Here is a 19,012-nt window from a genome sequence, read left to right on the forward strand (position 1 = left end):
TACAAAGCTCTGGTTTTTGTCATCACCTCTCCTGTTACCTTACCCCTTAGGGAATTCTGAAATGCTTAGGATAGAAAGCTCTCTTGTCTAGAGTGCACTTTTCTCAGAACCCTTTTTATCGATGAGGAAACAAATGCTCCCTCCCCCTTAAGCCCTGCAGGCAGGCTTCAGCTACTCCAGTTTATCTATCCACTCCTTTGACACACCCTGACTGTTTTAAAATATATTTAATTTTCTTTGACATTAAGTACGTACAGCATTTTCAAGGCTTGTCCTCCTGCTTAAGTGGTCAGTAGTGGGGCTTGATTGAGAAAATACCCTTGACAGAGCTGAAGACACCTTCTTAAGCACTTTGGAAAACCGTTTGGAAACTTGGGCTCTAGGAGTTCCTGTAGACAGACATCAAAGGAAGTGTGAATAGCTAGGTTAGAGCTTTCAGACCCTTTTTAACTCCTCTATGAGCAAAGCTAGGCCTTGGGCTGCTCGAACCTAGCTTACCTGGAAGCATCTCCTACTCTTAGCCCTTTCCTCTCTTACTTTGTCATTTCTTTTCTCTAGGGTTTCATGTTTTACAAAGCATGTTCAGAGGTTTCCTTATGTGAGTTTTAAGATAAACCTGGGTAGGAGGGAGCATTAGCATTCCACAATCTTTTGTCAATTTACTTCTCTGGTCTTATTTTACATGTGTCCCTTCATACATCCTAATCCCAGGCCAAATTGGCCTCTCATGGCTGCCTTTTCTTGCCCCTCAAACTCCAAGTGTCCAAAAAGGAATCCATCTCTATCCAAACCTGCTCTTTGGTCCAGCATCTGTTAGTCACATAGGCTTGAAACCAGGGAGTCATGCTGGATTACCCCTCCCTCCCCAACAAATCAGTTGCCATGTTACCTTTACAATATTTGTCCTATCCATCCCTTCCTTTCCATTCCCACTGCCACAAAGCTAGTCTAGGTCCTTCTACCTGCTCTTTTTGCCTCTGGTCTCTCCTCACTCTGATCCATCCTTCACACAGCTGCCCAAGTAATCTGTCTAAACCATAGGTCTGGCCATGTTGCTTCTCTGCTCAACAGCATGTTTGCCTAGTCTGGGATGAAATACAAATTCCTGAACTTGGTATTACAGCTTTATTTTGTGCACCTCCCCTTCACACAGTTTTCTCTGTTTTTCTCAAGCTGTACTAACTAAACTCTTCCCCAGTCTGGATACACCACCTCCTGCCTCCATGTATTTTTTTTTTCCTTAAAGCAGTTGGGATTAAGTAACTTGCTCAAGGTTACATGGCCAGTTATTTCTGGGTGTGGTGCTAAGTATCTGAGCCCAGATTTGATCCCCAGGTGTGATGGGAATGTAAATTTTTAAGATCTTCCCTGCCCCTAGGCTAAAGTACACCTGGAGCCTGGGGTGGGAGGCTTGTTTTTCAGTAGATACTTCTTGATTGGCCAGTGAGTCAATAAGATTCAACTACTGAGAAAAGTTTCATAAGTTACAATTATTGTTTTTCCATGTAATAGGAATGTTAATAGTTCAACTTTGATAAGTTCCTTATGATTTCTTTTCCCTGTTTACCTTCTCTTGCTTCTTGTATCTGAATGTCAAATTTTCTATTCAACTCTGGTTTTTTTTTAGCAAGAATGCTTGAAAGTCTTCTATTTCACTGAATGACCATATTTTCCCCTGAAACATGATACTCTGGTTAGCTGGGTAGGTGACTCTTGGTTTTGAAATGCCCACCAGAAATTATACACTAGAGCCTCCTTAAACCTGCTAGAGGGGACCCCTACTGGGTTCCTTGGAAACCACCTAATAGGCTCCAATAGTAAAGAAATGTTTCACCCGTGTTGCTAAAAACATGCCACAGATTCCCACAGATTCAGGTCTGTATTGCTTCAGTAGAAATAATACTAAGGCTTTGTTTCAATAGGAATAATACTGAGAATGTTTTGCTTCGATAAGAATAATACTGAGAAAGCTCCACTTCAATGGAAACAATGCTAACCCCTTAGAAACATGTTCTGTTGCTAGCAATCACATTGTCTATAAAATTATGTCTAACAGAAAGCTTGCTACTGTCTTTCTGGTCTGAGAGGCAGCCCCGGCTGGTTAATAAACACTCCTATCAAATTATAATTGGCCTAGCTGTCCTGTTATGTCTCGGTGTCCATTACAGATGGAGGTTCCACCAAGATAGCCTTTGGCTCTGTTTTGACAGCTGGATCAGGCTCCCTGGAGGGCCAGGAGAGCAGTCTGACCTAGGGGAGGCCACCGAGTGAAATTCCTTGGTCCCAGGCTCGAATTGCTTCCCTGAGCGGACCAGAACCTGAGTCCTATCCAAATTCTTTCAATTCCATCCAAGAGTGTTCTGTTCGGTGAGTACTCAGTCTGTGAAAGTGCCTAGGGGGTGATCACCAAGAACTCTTTCTCTCAGCCCCAGGTAAAGGTAGGAGCCTAAGCTGGACAAGGCAGTACGGCCCCTACAGGCCTCCAAGGTCAGGATGCTGACTGAGTGCCCAGTTTCTGTTTTTTTTTTCTCTTTTCCCTCTCTTATGAATTTTGTGTTTGCTGTTAAAGTGTTGCTGTATCTTAAACTGTCTATTTGTTTGTGAATTTTTGCTAGATGACACTGGTGTTGTTTTGTGTATATCCTGTCTCTGAGATACTGGCAGGTAGAAAAGAGGAAATCTTCTCCCTTTTGCCCTGCTGCGGTTTTTTTGTATATTCTGTCTGTTTAAAGAAATTTTAAATCTGCCACTCTGTAAGCCAAATGCACCCAAGCAGCCAAAAGAATGCTGTACCTGAGCTAGAAAGATTGATAATCTCTTAAAGAATGGCTGCTGGCCAATAAAAAAAAAGACAAAAAACACTTCTCTTTTTACTCCATGAACTCCGGCCAAAGTTCTCGAAGTAGAAAGACAAATGGACAGAAAGAGAATGGGAAATTTCTCCCCAAAAATCTGTCTAAGGGAAAAGGGGTCACTTCAAGGATCAAAGAGAAGTAGGTTTTCAAGCTGCACTTTGAAATAGGACTAACACTTAACCCTTTCCTGGGTCACAGAAAGAGAACTATACAACATCATTGGGAATGTAGATCCAGGTAATTGAATTCATTCTGATTACTATTTGGCACTACAAAAACCGAAGTTTAAGGTCACCAGCTTGGTTAACTGGCCCTTTACTGATTACTCAGTTATTGTTTCCATGTTTCTTTGATTGAATACAGACACTTGAAGGGAATGGAACACCAAATTTTCTGATTTTAGGCTACTGCATTTGTTCACATTCCCTTTCCCAACTTGGAAAGCTCCAAATCTTTCCTCCATTTAGAAATCAGATTGCCTAATTTTGTAGCCTGGTTAAATTATTTGTTGTGGTTGTTGTTGTTTTGGAGAGGCAATTGGGGTTAAGTGACTTGCCCAGGGTCACATGGCCAGTTTTTGTGTTAAGTGTCTGAGGCCGGATTTGAATTCAGGTCATCCTGACTCCAGGGCTGGTGCTCTATTCACTGTGGCACTTAGCCGCCCCAGCCTGGTTAATTTTTCTTTTAATTAATTGGACTTATTTGATGGTTTTTAATGCATCAAAGTGTGTCTCCCCCTGTATCTGGGAGCAAAATTGAGGAAGGCCTGGAAAAGATTTGTTATGTAATTGGTGTGCATTGCTTAATAAAGCGATATGCTTGGAAGCTTAAAAAAAAAACTTGTCAGTAAGAAACAGTGTGTTCTGAACCCTCCCCTGACTGATTGTGTGACCTAGAATAAATCATTTAACCCTGAGTCTTAATTCATCTATAAAGTGGGGAGATGAGAAAAAGAGAGGAGAAAATGAGGTCAGAAGTCAACTAGCATCTTTACTTGGTAAGATCAATCATTCTTATATGTAACTTGAAAAGGCAATTAATGTAATGTCATCTTGTAGTTTATATTATTGTCGTATTTCTACACTGTATATTGTAAAACCTGAGTGAGGAGAAAATTGTGTAAGACCCGTAGTGTTACTTTAAATATGTATATCTGCTATTCAGAAAAACTTGTAAAACTGTTAACTAAGCTATTTTGGGCTAATGTTTTAATGTTAAAACCTAAAATTGTTTATTGATTATTGTATGAAAATTTGTTTGACTAATTCTGCCCATTCAGAGCAGTCTCTCCTGCTTACAACTCATATAAATTTTTCCTTATGTTGTAAAACTGTTAAGTTCTCTAGAAATTATTTCCAGGCAAGGTCATTCAACCTGAGAAAGGAAGTTTTAAATGAACCTAACTTGTTAAGAAGTTGCAAAGATCAAAAAGGATTTTTATAAATTGGCTTTTATATTTTAGAAGGAAAAGGAATTCCTTACATTATAAAATCTGATACATTTTTATTGTTCATCACAGCCCCATGAGAATAGAAGTAATTATAACTGACTCTAAGTTGTGATTGGTGAGGCTTGTTGTTTAAGGTAAAAAGGCACTTGGGACCATAACTAAATTTTATTTTGAGTCTGAATTTGGGTATAGTTGTCTGTATTAAATCAGCATCTGAGAGGAAATGCCACTAGCTACTCAGAGGAATGTGATCCTGTGCTGTTAACAGGTGGAAGTCTACATTTGGTAACGGCTGAAGGGACAATCTTAGCCTCTTTCTGGAATGGGATCCCTCCTGGCTCAGTTTATCCATGAGGTTCCTTTGAAAAGGAATGTTTCCCACCTATTCCTGAATCTAGCTATGAGGTGGAACAGATGCTGCATGAGATGGAATATCTGTAACTGTACCTGAATTTACACAGAGCCAAGGACGTTTTCTCCTGGCATATTTGGAATGTCACATGTCCCTGCCTTTTTTCCTTCTGTAACAGGTTTCTCTGCTCAGAGCAAGTGATCAGTAAAAGATATGAGTTTTTTTATGTTAGCTTATTGGAAAATCTAATATTATTTTTCATCTAGAATTAGACTATGTACAGAAAGTTTATGCAAACTGCTTAAGATCATTTTAAAAGTTTTCAATTAACTTCCTTCACAAACGTTTAGTGATCATTGAAACTGTTTTGAAGGAAAATACCTTTATAAGGAATTTTTAAAATCTCTAGTGTGATTCTAAGAGACCCTGATGTAACAAATTGTAAAGCAGAGAAGAACTTGCTGTTTTAATCTGAATTTGTAATTATTCTATCATCTAAGCAAGTGTTAATATTTGTAACTGAATACATATGTGTAAAATTACTTTTCTTTTTGAGATTCTGTTCAGCACCCCACCTCCTATTGTATTTCGGGTGTTGAATGCTGTTATGTATGACTGTTAATGATTTACTTCTCAAGTCCCTCCAGGCTCCTTGAGACGTCCAAAACTTGGTTAGGGCAGTGTATCAGGTGCCACCCTAAGATCCTGCACACTCAGTGAATATCAGAGATTGAGTGCCCACCCGCAAACTACCTCGAGACTCCTCACTTGAGCCCCGTTGGACTGGCCCATACCAGATTATACTGACTACCCCATCTGCTGTTAAAGTGACTGGAAGGAAAGCCTGGATTCACCGCTCCCACGTCAGTGACGACTCCTCCCAGCTCTCCAGACCTGTGAGTGGCAGAACCCACCAGTGACTTACAATTGAAAACCAAGAGCCTGTTGTGATGTTCCTGCTTCTAGCACTCTTGCCTTTCATTGGTCCTAACCCCTACACTCCCACTTTGGACTCTTGAACTCTTACTAGGACAATTGATGGGACTCTAATTTAAAAAATGTGACTCATGGCCAGCCCACCCTTTCCTTTGATCTCTGTACCCTGCTTAGCCCCAGATTTATGTTGTTTCCCTACACAGGCATGTATTTTGTGGGGACCGATGGTGCTGCTTGTGGAGCAGAAAAGCAGCCTTTGGTCAACCCAGTTATATGTCTGCCCTGAGGATGGGTCTCCCGATTGTGGGGGGACCGGGAAATATCACTCTATCAATTGGGATTGTGTCACCATTGCTGAGTTGGTCTCCAGTGGCAACTGTGACCACCATATTTCATTTCATTGTAACACCCTAAATCATGTAACCTGGTTGTCATCAGGGTTTTAAATTGGACTAAACAAACTTGGAAAACGGGGAGGACCTGGGGAATTAGATTTTATGTTGTAGGAAGGGATCCCGGAGCCTTGTTCACTATTCAGTGCACTCCGGTGCCAAGGGATCTTACTCCCACGGGTCCCAACCCAGTCCTCAACCCACCTCCGGACGCTGATCAAACTCCTCATGGGCCCCTTAACCCATACTCTACCATAACCCCTGCAGGTTCAGGAATAATTCAGGTCTAGGCATAGCAGGTTCAGCAGCAATGGGAACCACGGAACTACAAGAAAATAGTCATTTTGAAGCCCTCACCTCCCAAGTGTACGCAGATATCCGAGACTTGGAGAGCCAAATCTCCTACTTGGAGACCGCCCTAGATTCCCTGGCCGAAGTGGTATTCTTAGCTAAGTCCCTTTTCCTCTCTAGACCCTGGTGGGATCTCTAAAATGAGGGTGTGTGGATTACCTTAAGGTATGTTATCTTGAATCCCTTAAGCTGATGTGAAAATACAGGGTTCTAAGACCATCACTGTTTCTAAACTTGATCCCTCTCTCAAATTTGGCTTTCAGAACAAAACCATGATGAAATGAAACACTTCTCTCTCTCTCTCTCTCTCTCTCTCTCTCTCACATCCGTGATGAAATGAAATATTCCCTCCCCTGTCTCTGTCTCGCCTCTCCCCCTCTCTGCCTCCCTCTCCCTCCCCCCCCTCAAAAGTTGAGTTTCAGAACAAACCCATAATGAAATGAAACAATTCTCATTTTCTCTCTCCTGCCCCCTCTCTCTGCCTTCCTTCTTCTCTTCCTCTCCCTCCTTCCTTCCTCTCCTCTCAACTTTTAGAGGAAAACAATGATGAAATGAAATACTGATCAGTCTCTCTCAAAGTTGACTTTCAGAACAAAATCATGATGAAATAAAATACTGGTTTATCTTTCTCTCTCAAAGTTGTTTCAGAAAAAAATCGTGATGAAATGAAATACTGGTGTGTGTGTGTATCTCTCTTCCTCTCTTAGTTGACTTTCAAAATAAATCCGTGATGAAATGAAATATTGGTCTGTGTGTCTCTGTCTCTCAGTTGACTTTCAGAACAGAAAAAATGATGAAATTAAATACTACTCTCTCCCTCTCTCCTCTCTCCATCCTCTCCCTCTCCTCTCTCCTCCCTCCCTCCTCCATCCCTTTCTCTCCCTCTTCCTCCCTCCCTCCCTCTCCCTCCCAGTTGACTTTCAGAACAAAACTATGATGAAATGTAATACTGGTCTCTCTCTCTCTCTCTCTTCCTCAGAGTTGACTTTCAGAACCTTGGTGAAATGAAATACTGGTGTGTGTCTCTGTCTCTCTCTGCCCCCCTCTTCTCCCTTCCCCCCCTTATGAAAGGAACTCTGCCTCCTGTCAAACCCTTCCATAACCAAGTTACACCTATATTCTTCACATGCACACTTACACTGCCTACAACTACAATTTCTCACCTCCATATAATTGCTTTTCAGTACAATTATCTTGGCCCTGCCTCTGCTTTCTTTCTCTGACATCTTCTGACCATCTTTTTGGCACGACATGACTTCTCATATCCTTACAACCAGACTGCATTGGAACTAAACTTATTCATTAATTGCTTTCATTCTACATTTAAACCTCTCTGCAAGCAATTACCTCCACTTATTAAGAGATCCTGAGACAGGAAACCCCAACCCTTTCTACACACATGATCTTATATAATAGCAAGTGAAACCATTCACAGGAGTACCAGCATCCACTGCCCTGCATTTTCAGACTGACTACCTGGATTCAAATCTCATCTCTACTGAGTTTTAGCTATGTGACCATGAGTAAGGCATTTTCATTTCTTCTGTAAATTGAGGAATTTTAAATTAGATGGGATCAAGGATCTGAATCCCATAATCTCTTGGAATGGGAGAAGGGAAGCCCTGTCTGAATTAGTAAAAAGCCTAAATCAGAGAGAGACTAAATAACTTTGTTTACTGGGGGACCTGCTAACAAAAGGGAAGGCTTCTGCCACTTTGGCCCCAGGGACAGCAACCATGGAAGAGAAAGGATCACAAATCTTCAAAGGAAACATAGTGGGAACTTTAATTAATATTTGAAGACCATGTCACATACTTGGTGTGCCCTCCTTGGAGGTCTTCGAGGGTGACTTGGTTTCTTCGTTGACGGTGATAAACTTAACCAAAATAAAAAAAGAAAACATCAATTTCTTCCCTAGTACGAGATACTGAAGTCCTGTGACCTCTACCATGGGCCTTCTGTAGACACCACGGAAGGGCTCAGGAGTTATCAAAGACGCAGCCGCCACTGCCCTTAGGACCCAATATCATCAGTGCCCAGCCCTTTAAGACCTTCAGCAGTACACAATACAACCCATCCTGCATGCCCCCACCACACACAGCAGAAAAGGAACCCAGCCCCACAGTAAGCAATCTATGACAGACTACTATGGCACACAGAGATCTGTAGTGTGAAACCAGTTCACAAACATGTAAGCAGCAATCTAGCGCTGCTTTTATAAACTGCCTAGGGGAGAAAGGATCTTAGAAAGCACTTGTCCAAAGGAAGCAGCTAGGGCTACCCTTACCTGCAAATATTTCATCTTACATGCCCAGGAATGGACTCAAATGCCCTCATCCTTCACTCACTGATGCTTGAAACTCCTTTCTTAAGACAATAAATAAAGCCTTCTATTCCCCAATTATACATACAGTACAAATGGGAATTCCTTTAGATAAAGCAATACCTTCCTGCTCATTTATAGGAAGGGCTCAATGACAATAGTTTCTTTTCTGAGCAGCTTTTAACAGAGGGGAGAACACTGGGTGCTTTAACTGGGGTCATGGACACTCTAAAGCAAGGTCATTGAATATGAAAACTGAAGAAAACAATTTCTACAACATTGTAAAGACAAACTACTTTGGAAGCTTTAAAAACTTGGAGCAATGCAAATATGAGCAACCATGATTCCAGAAGACCATGGTGAAGTAGGCCGCCCACTTGACAGTGTGGATGAGCTCAGGGCGCAGGATCAGCTAGATACTTTTTGGGCATGGCCAATATGAGGAATTTGTTTTGCTTGGAAAATTTGTCACAAGAGTTTTGTTTTTCCCTTTTTTTTCTTCAATTAGGAGAGGGAAAGAAAATAAAAGTTTGTCAATTGAAAAAAAATTAAACTTTTTTTTTTGGAGGGCAATCGGTGTTAAGTGACTTGTCCACGGTCACACAGCTAGTTTTTTGTGTTAAGTGTCTGAGGCCAGATTTGAACTCAGGTCCTCCTGACTCCAGGGCCAGTGCTCTATTCACTGTGCCACCTAGCCACCCCCCAAAATTAAACTTTTTTTTTTTTGCTTTTTGGAGGGCAATTGGGTTTAAGTAACTTGTCCAAGGTTACATAGCTAGGTTTTTTGTTTGTGTGTGTTAAGTGTCTGAGGTCAAATTTGAACTCAGGTCCTCCTGACTCCAGGCGCTCTACTCACTGCACCACCTAGCCGCCCCTGATTAAACTTTTTAAACAACAAAAAAGGAAGGCAGACCTTGTAAAAATAATCAGGTCACCTTGACATATACGGAGGAGAATGACAGCCAGAGTGGGTACCAAATTCCACTATCAGCAATGACCATCATCAGGTCTTTCCCCTTAGTTTGTTACTTCAACTATAAAACTGGAATCTTGAGATTTCTCTGGTGCTCCTGTGAGGACTGCCTGGCCAAATGGTAGCTCTTATTAATGGGATGGCTCTCTACAGGGGACAGCATTTGGCAATCATGGACTTTCAGGTCACAGGAGAGTCAGGAAGGCTCTTTTCAGTGACCTCCAAGTCATATTGGCTGTATTTGCTTCAAGCCAACTCTGCTGTTTTGTTCTCACCTCACCCTCCACTCTTAGGTGTGACTTTGAAATACATACCTGAAGGCTGCTTGTTTCATCTAGTGTCTTGGACTCTTCCAGATACACTGTGAGCAAAACACAAAGTTGTAAGTCTAAGATCCCTGCCTGAAAAGTGACCAAATTTCTATCACGCCTGGTGATAGAAACATTGCCCAACATCCCACAACCTGAATTACTGGGTGCTTAAGTCTGTTAAATTGGAATCTCTCCAGACTAAACCTGCAGCCTAAAGAGGTGTGGTCCTCAATACTGTGCAGGCTGACTGTAGAAAAAAAGAGGTCATCTGTCTTCTTTCATCTCCTCCCTCCCCAATTACTGATTTTTGGCTACTTTAACTGCTTCAGACTACAGATATTCTTCCTTGGCCTATACCCCTGTCCTCCCTTCTCCCTTGCCTCCAAGTCCACACCACTAATGTTGGCGAAACTATATGTGACAGTTACCCTGAATGTTTGATTCTCTACTTTTTCTATGGATCTGTGATCTTATCCACAGATGTGTTCCCTCCATTAATCCAGATCTTAATCCAGCCTCACCCTCACAACCTAGGCCATTCTTGTCCATGTCCTTCCATGGCTCACCCCCAGAGGATATACCTACAATTCCAGAGGCCTTCCTAACTCTTGGATTTTTTTACATTTCAATGGGAAGCAATACAACCCTCAGACTAGCAATGATACTTCCAATATTTCCATTCAAGTATTAGAATACTCAAATATTTGCCATGAGAGCTTAGTTGTTGTAAAGTCAAACTGTGGCAACATTTAGCATATCATAATAATGGTTCAGACAAACAAGCCACTGCTGTGTTGACTGTGAGTTGTGTGTATAAATTATTCACTTCTGAAAAGGCAAACTGTTGGCATTCTGAAGATTTCTACTCTGGCAGCCTTAAGAAGTGAGTCAAGTGGAAAGTTCAAAAGCTCCCCTACTGGACTTAAGTTTCATGAAATTACCAGCTCTGCTACCTTAATAACTCTTTTCTAGAGCGTAAAAGCCCCGAGTTAAGATATTTAGATAAATTCATATCTTACAGCCAAGGCTCTAACCCTTCCTTCCTTCCTTCTTTCCTAAGTGACATTGGACAAGTCCCTTCCCTTCTCTGGGGCTTCATTTCCTCATCTTCAAAATAGTAATCATCACGAATGTACCACCTTCCTTGTAAGGTGCTTGGTTATAAACATTCAAGTGCTATATAAACATGAGTATTCCTATAAGTATTCTTGTACTGAAGTCTTCCCTCAATGCTTTAGCATAACATGAAGGTAATACTTGGCTCTTGGGCTTCAAAGACAGGTTTAGTAACAGCTTCTGACCTCCAAGACCTTCCCTAGTTAAGAGTATGAGAAACCTCATTAGAAACTTGACCTTGCAGAAATCAATGTTTTCAGCCATAACAGATCATGAAGACAGTATACTAAGGCATGGAGGGAGGACTAATAAGGATTAAATAATGTATATTTTGAAATATTTTATGTATATTATTAGTATTATTTAATAACTTCAAATTTAAAAGGTATCAAAGCACTGACAATGTTTCTTAAATATACTCTAATTAAAATTTAAAAAAGTAATCTAACTGTCAGTTGTTTTCTTGCTCAATCCTGCGTTGTCTTTTCTAGAAAAAAAAGAGAAAGTTTCATTTTCCATTTAGTCAGTAAAGGAAAGAATTACATATTATTTAAAAGAGCAACTTGTCAAGTATTGATATAGTCAAATCATGACAAAAATGTTCCCTTCCAGGTCCCAAGCCAAGCAGAATGTTGTAGAAACAAATTACAGTGATACCTGGATTAACCTTGGTTTAGATTTATCTGCATCTTCTCTCACCTCTGTTACTGCCAATTCCAAAGTACTTACTATTATTTTAAGTCCTAGTTGCTAACCATTGGGGTGGTTTGGCATTTAGCACTTGAGGCAAGTAGGAGGGGATACTCACCTGGGGTGCAGCCACCAGGTGAAACGGAGGAAGTAAACCTCAGCCCAGGGGCTGCATCCCTGTAGGGAATGGAGGGTGGGGCCTGGCAGAGGAGGAGCTGGTGGGCAAAGCTCCTCTCTCCCTCCCAGAAGGTGCTCTGGGTACTAGACAGGAGGGAAAGATCTGGAAGAAGGGGCATACCAGGAAAGGAAACCACAGCGGGGAGAAGGGTTTTATATAGCCAAGGTATCTAAATGGCCCTGGTTGCCTGGTGCTTGAGAGGACATGGTATGGAATTTCGTCTGCTTTATACTGTTGTTGACGGCATAAAAATCAGATCAGAGCATTTAGAGCTTGAAGGAGCCTTCAAGATCCTCTAATCCTCTCCCTGTATTTTACAGAGGAGGACCCAGTAAATAGCACAGGCATGAATCAAATCCACTTCCTTTCTCTCCAAAGCCTGTGCTTTTCCCACTAAACAATTCTTCTTTTCACTTAGATTGCTACTTAAATACTGGTACAATTGAGAGTTTCTACCTTTTCAAAAGATGGTATTAGAAAGCCCAGATCCCCAATACCCTCCATAAGAATAGAGGCAGAAATATCTCAAAATGTCTAAAAGGTGAGGGAGAAGAGGTAAGAAGAAAGGATAATCAAAGATCCTGCAAAGATAATGGCCTCTCAAAAAGGGAAAAGGAATGGTTAAGGAAATGAACGAGGACGACAAATAATCCCAGAAACATGATGAATATATTTTCTGCATTGAAGGAGTTCAAAGAAAAGATAACAGAAGGAAAAAAGGACAAAGTAGTATCAACAGTGGTCCCCAAATGAAGCCAGAACTTTCACAAATTTCACAAAACTCATCAAATTTAATAATAAACACTTAAAGGGAAATAAAGAATTCCTGATACTGCTCATTAGGCATTCTCCCCCTCCCCCTGCCAAAAAAAAGGAACAAGACAGAATGATAATGAAAATGAATATTGACAGTCCTGTGGAAAATAGACAAAATTCAGGAGCTAATAAGAAATCGAATTGTTCTATTAAAATCCCCAAAGGCTGCAAAACGTGATGGAAAGTCATCTGGAGGGAGATTTGGGGATGCAAGAGGAAAGATGGTGGAGCAAGATGACAGACTGTGGAGAGGCAAGTGGTGAACCGTCACACGTCCTCAAAAATGTGAAGAGAGGACGCCCCTGGACACCACATTTCAGGAAATCATTTCTCACGTGCCTGTACTTGGGGACTTCTCTGACTTTTCCACTCTGCCTCTTCATGGGGTGCCTTCCCTGGTTCCCCTCCCCACCTTGCTTTGTGGCTTATCCTGTGGGTTGTCTTCCTCCATTAGATTGTAAGCTCCTTGAAGGGAATGGTTTTTTTTTTTTGGATCCCTAGTGCTTAGTACAGTGCCTTGCACATTGTATGCACTTAATAAATGTTTCTCTGATAACTGGCAGGCTGAAATAATAACAAGGAAAACCTCAATTATGGGAAGATCAAAGGACAGGCTATAGAATAGGCAACATATGAGACACTAACAGGTAAGAATGCCAAATTCATCTTACCCAAACACACTAACGTGTAACACTAGGGCTCCCCTGACAAAGAGAAGATTTTACAAGTGGATCAGATGAAAAGCATCGCTCATCAAAGAACACCAATTATTCATCTAAGATTAAAAAAAATTACAGGAAAAAAGAAGCCACAATAAGGTCTTTGATGTGCAAATCAACCAAGAACTTCTACTGGTAAAGGAGGACACCCTTAGCTAGGACCTTTGATGTGCAAATCAATTATGAACTTCGGGGTGGGCTGGCTAAAAATGAGGTTTAGATTTAAATATTATACAGGGTTAGCAAAACACAAGTGGTAGGGAGTGGCATGATCTATAGTTGTCTCAGGGTAAAAGGAAACAAACGGCAGAGTCACTAGAATGATAGATAATAAAATTGAATATTCTTCCCCTTTCATCATCATCATCATCATCATCATCATCACCATCATCATCATCATCTAGGAAACAGTGGCTTTGGCTCAATGAACAAATAGCAAGGCAGCAGCCAGGTTGTCTCAACTGACAACTAAAGGCTACCAACAGGCTGAGGGTTGGGGGGGAAGAAAGAGTAAAGGACAAGTATAGGTATATGAATGTGTGTTTGGTGAAATGGATAGATATACTCATATGTGGAAGTATGCATATATACATATATACACATGTATATATGTATACATATATTACAACAGAATTCCCAATTGCATCAAAGTAAAAGGCAAAGAGGAATGAGAAAATAGACTTCTTTTATTGCAGGTGTTAGAAAAAAATGGATAATTGAGGAAGAGGAAAGAGCAGATAAGGCCAAAGCAGCACTTCCGTTTAGGAAAGGAGTGAAAGGGGAAAGACTGAGAGCACTAAAAAACTTTGAGAGGAAGTAGTAGGAATTTAGGGTCCATGTTTGGTGATCAATGAGCATGTTCTCCCATGCACATGTTTACACAGATTTAGACTAACTCCAGAGGATGAAGGGAGAGCACCTTCCTTACTTATAAAAACTTACAATTTAGCAGATTATGGCAGAATCATATTTAGCAATTATAACTTTGACTATAAATGAATTGACTTCTGCTATTAAACAGAATCGATTCAAAAAAATCCAAGATAACCATAGAGTACATTTGGAAAACATACCTAACACCAAAAGACACAGATTTAATATGGAAAATTGGAATAAGCTTTTCTGTGCTTCAGGTAAGTCCTGTCTTTGACATATACCAACAGTATGACCCTGGAGGAGTAGTCCCTAATCTCTCAGTGTCCCCAAACAACCCTCCGAGATTATAAATGGCAAAAAAAGTTACATTAAAGGAGGGAGCTTCCCTAGCTACCATTAGCTCTCTAATAGAAGTTGGAGAAGACACAGGCCTGGCTCCAAAAAGTGCTTCTGTCAGTTCCAGAAAATCTGAAGCTCTAATCATGATAATCAGGCAAGGCTGAATTCAAATGACTAAGCATTATGAGATAGAAACATGGGGACCACATGCTGAAATGCACCATTCGTAAGGAAAGTATACTGATATTATCCACTTAACAGCATAGCATAGCAAGTACATTTTAAAAGAAGGTAACTGATAAACAGGAAAGGAATAATAGACATGAACAGAGTCTGGGAAAATTAGTCAAGTTTAGGTAAGTGAATTCTCACTTAGCCAAACCTTCATGGAATGTTCTCAAAAACAGTCCACATTTGGGTATTAAAAATACTCAATAAATACTCAAATACCCCCAAATAAATTCAGAAAACAAATTCTGCTACCTTCACAGAAACACAAAAACAGTAAACTACCACAATGTAGCCAAAATAGGGAGTCCTAGATGGAAGAGTGATAGGTTCAATGGTTATATTATAGAGAACAAAAGTTTCTGACTTTCAGCTAAAGGAGTCTTCCGATATCACTGTCTGGCTCAAAGGTCTTCAATGATTCCCTCTAGCCTCTAGGATAAAATACAAAGCCTGCCATTTAAAGCCTTCCATAATCTACCTTCAACATATTTCCAAGTTGTATTTCATATTTCTTTCATATAGAAAGGTATAAAGTGATGCCAACTGATGAATCAGTGTACACACTGACTACAACTATGTAATTAGAGACAGCAATAACAGCAGCAAGTTCACATGAAAGAGAAATGACATTCAAAGGGGATCACAGAAACCAGTAAGATGATTTGGTCACTAGAGGGCTAAAGGCAATGTGGATATCTTTCAACATGAGCTTAATAAAGGCTAAAGAACAGAAGGTGAGGGACATTAGGCTGATTTACAATCTCTTTGGGGGATTCCCTTGTGCTTGCTCTTCTAATGTCTTTTTCTTATGCTGTTTACACATTAGACTTGTGCTTATCACAGGAGGTCAAAATAAACTTATTTAAAAAAAAAAAACCTGAATACCATACCCTTCGAAAAGCATGTCTTGGTTGTACGAGTATGAGCTCATAGTTCTGTGTATCACATAATGTGCAGGTTCTGCAACAATGGTTTCCACATCTACTTTCTGAAAAAAAAAGGACAAGAAAAGCGTCAAAGCAGTTTTAAGCAAGTCAAATGAAAATCTATCATAGAAATACCCTTAACTGCCCAGATAGCTCTAGCCCTTCTGAGCACTTCTAATGTTATTGAGTCATGTGAGATACTGGTGGGAACAACACAGAAAAGGTAAAAGCGCAAGAGACCAAAATAAACCCTGTATGAGGAGGGCAAGAAAATGGGGAAAAAGGATGAATGGTCTGGGGCATCGGATTTGGGGTGGGGCTTAGCTAGACAGATGTAATAGCAATGGCATTTAAAGATTCCCCTGTATTGGCTTGGTTTTTGGTTTGATTGTGTTAAAACCCAGAGCTTGTTAATCCCACTGTGGGATGGATTTGTTGATGTGAAAAGAAAGTCCTGAATTGGGAGGAGCTGGTGACATAGATTTGGAGAGACACAGGAGAGAGGCAGAAGAACTTTTTGGAAGCAGCACCCTCATGGAACCAGAGAGAGAGACTGAGAGGATTGCTGAGGGCCACTTTGAATCACCCTGGACTTTTGAGACCTGCCCCCGGAGCTGCCAAGGACTGAGGAGACATGGCTGTTTTGCTGGTACTTTGTCTGTCTGTTTTGATGTTGTTTTGCCAGATTTGTCCACTGGTGAAAGACAGTCCTGTTGTTGAGGAAGTTCTGGAACCTGGCTGTTGGTTCAGAGCTCCTGAGACTGTCCTGCAGACAGAGAGTGAATACTGTCCACTGGTGAAGGACAGTGCTGTTGTTGCAGGGGTCTGGGAACCTTTCTGTTGGTTCAGAAGCCCTGAAGAAGGATTTTCTTGTTGTATGTTTACAGAAATCCTGGGAGAGGGTTTTGCTAATGTTTTCAGGGGTCCTAGGACTGTTCTGCAGACAGAGGATGAATTAATGAAGAGACTGGCAATGTATCTTGTGGCCTTGCTAAGCTTTGTCTCCCCAGGAACTAAGATTGCTGAGAACTTGCCTGATGTCTAGATGAAGAAAAGACCTCCATTTGGGTATTAAGGGCTGTGCTTAAACTTGTTGTAACTCTGGGGTAGATTCAATTGTGATCCAGGGGTGGGGAACTTTTGACCTTTTTGTGTTCTATGATTGAACAAATGAATGTACTTTACTTATGATTGGAAACTAATCTCCATTTGAGAAGAGGGGCTTTGTGATGGACTAAATGAAGGTACAGCCTAGGGGTGGAGTAGTAGAACAGGGACTTTGTGATTGATTAAATGAATGTAAGGTCCTGGGGTAGGGTAGTACTTGGAGATTATTTAATCACACTTAGTAAATGCTGTATTTTGAATGATGTCATATTTTGATTCCCTCTGTTCTTAATTTGTCACTGAATAAAATGGAGAGCACCTATGCTGGTATTTTGAACCTTGGGAAGTTGCCTTTGCTTGGCATTACATTACAACAGATCTCCACCCTCCTGACTCTGTCTTGCAGAAAATTCCTGTCCAGAAAACTCAGCACTCTACAACTCCAGAGTGGAGCCCAAGTGGGATGGGAGGCCTTCTTGGAGATGATTTTTTTACACTTGGCTCAGGGCAACCCCATTTTCTATTTTTCTAATGCTTCTTAGGATCATCACAGGGCTACAGCTTTAGAAGAGGAAAATGAGGCACAGAGAAGTGAAGTCTGAGAGGATTTAAACCCAGGGCTTCCTAACTCCAAGGCTAGAGCTTTATCTACTACATCCTGCTGTTTTTTCTCAAGGCCTCAATTTCCATGTTTCTTTCTCTCCAGCTAAGTAAGGTCAGTGTCGATTCATCTTTTAAGCATCTACAGCTTACTTCACTACTTTAAGGATATAGGATTTTGTTGGGGATAAGGGTAAGGGGCTCCTTTTGCTGACATGGATTTTGATTTCTCTGGGAGATGCTTTGGATAAAATGTCATCCCTCTGTGGCCAACCTGACTCTGAGTCTCTAGGAATTATCTAAATTAGGTCTCAGACAACAGTCACTTCCCATCTGTCACTGGGCTTGTACCTTCATGTCCCAGTGAAGGATCAGAGGAGGATTTAGTGAAGGAATTGTTTACAATATGATAATATAATTGGCACTGGGGTGACATTGTGAAATCACTAAATTTCAGACATGAAAGGAACCTTGGAGATCATAATCAGGGGAAGGTTGCCTAGGAACATATTAACTTCCGCCAATTCAAAGGTGCCCCTCTTAGGATTGAGAGGCTTCAGTTCTCCAAAATCAAAGAACTGACCACCATTATAAGACAGCTAAAGTAACTTATGGTCACATTTGTCACTTACAGAGGACTTGGACTTTTCTTCTAACTCAAAAGACTTGATCGTTGACAAGGATGTTACTTGGGTAAATACTTCATTTTCTGCGACAGTTATTGGCACTTCTGGGATTTCTGGCTCATTTGGCTCCTCTGGCACTTCTTGGGTTCTTGGTTCCTTGATTTGACTTGGAGAGCCTTTAATACTTTCTGGTGTGGTAGTAGAAGTAGCTTGACAACACTTGCTTATGGATAATAGTTTCTTCAGGCTACTGGAGCTCAGTGAAGACTTGGGTAAGCTGACTTCACTTTCTGGGACTTTCTCCTCTTCCTCATCTTTTATAGTCATATCCATTAGATCAAAGGCATACTCTTCTTTTAAAACAACTTCTCGGAAACCAAGTTCTTCCTCACTAGAGATTAAGCCATCATCCTCTCTATTCTCTGTCTCTTCTTCATCAATATCATGGGCAACCAGACGAATAATGAGGTCCTTTTTGCTCCGGACATCTTTTAAGAGTTCCACTTTGCTGATATCAGGCTTTCTTATATTCTGAAATGAGTTCCTGCAAGCGGCCTGAAATTAAAGAGATTGTGAATATTTCAAATAAATGTCTTAGGGTATTTTTCCCCTCAGGCTTTTATTGCCATACAGTGATTTGCACATGAGTTCTAGTTTTAATTTAGTAAAATGATTTACTGTCAAATAATGTTTACTAGTACACTAGTATTTCTAAGAAACATGACATGTATAAAGAATGTTTCATGTTCCTACATTTTTTCCATATTCATGATAATGTTAATTTATTAATTTGTTTGATACACAGAGTACTAACATGAATTGTGGCTTTTTTCTCCTAATTTTTA

The 19,012-nt window shown here is 40.7% G+C and overlaps 1 protein-coding gene across 1 annotated transcript in view; it reads right to left on the minus strand.

Moving 5' to 3' along the window:
* Positions 1 to 288: 288 nt before the first annotated feature.
* LOC138150566 (fibrous sheath-interacting protein 2-like) overlaps positions 289 to 19,012 on the minus strand; it is a 30,217-nt gene continuing 11,493 nt past the window's right edge. The window contains exons 2-4 of the mRNA XM_069073992.1: positions 18,174 to 18,722; positions 15,799 to 15,896; positions 289 to 389 (exon numbers count right to left, since the gene is read on the minus strand). Coding sequence (XP_068930093.1) covers positions 380 to 389; positions 15,799 to 15,896; positions 18,174 to 18,722 — 657 coding nt within the window. The 3' untranslated portion in view covers positions 289 to 379. The remainder of the gene's footprint in view (positions 390 to 15,798; positions 15,897 to 18,173; positions 18,723 to 19,012) is intronic.

This window comes from Petaurus breviceps, unplaced genomic scaffold, assembly GCF_028583685.1.
Source record: "Petaurus breviceps papuanus isolate PSGF00001 unplaced genomic scaffold, PetGlider_PUasm1.0 90881, whole genome shotgun sequence".
Lineage (NCBI taxonomy): Eukaryota > Metazoa > Chordata > Mammalia > Diprotodontia > Petauridae > Petaurus > Petaurus breviceps.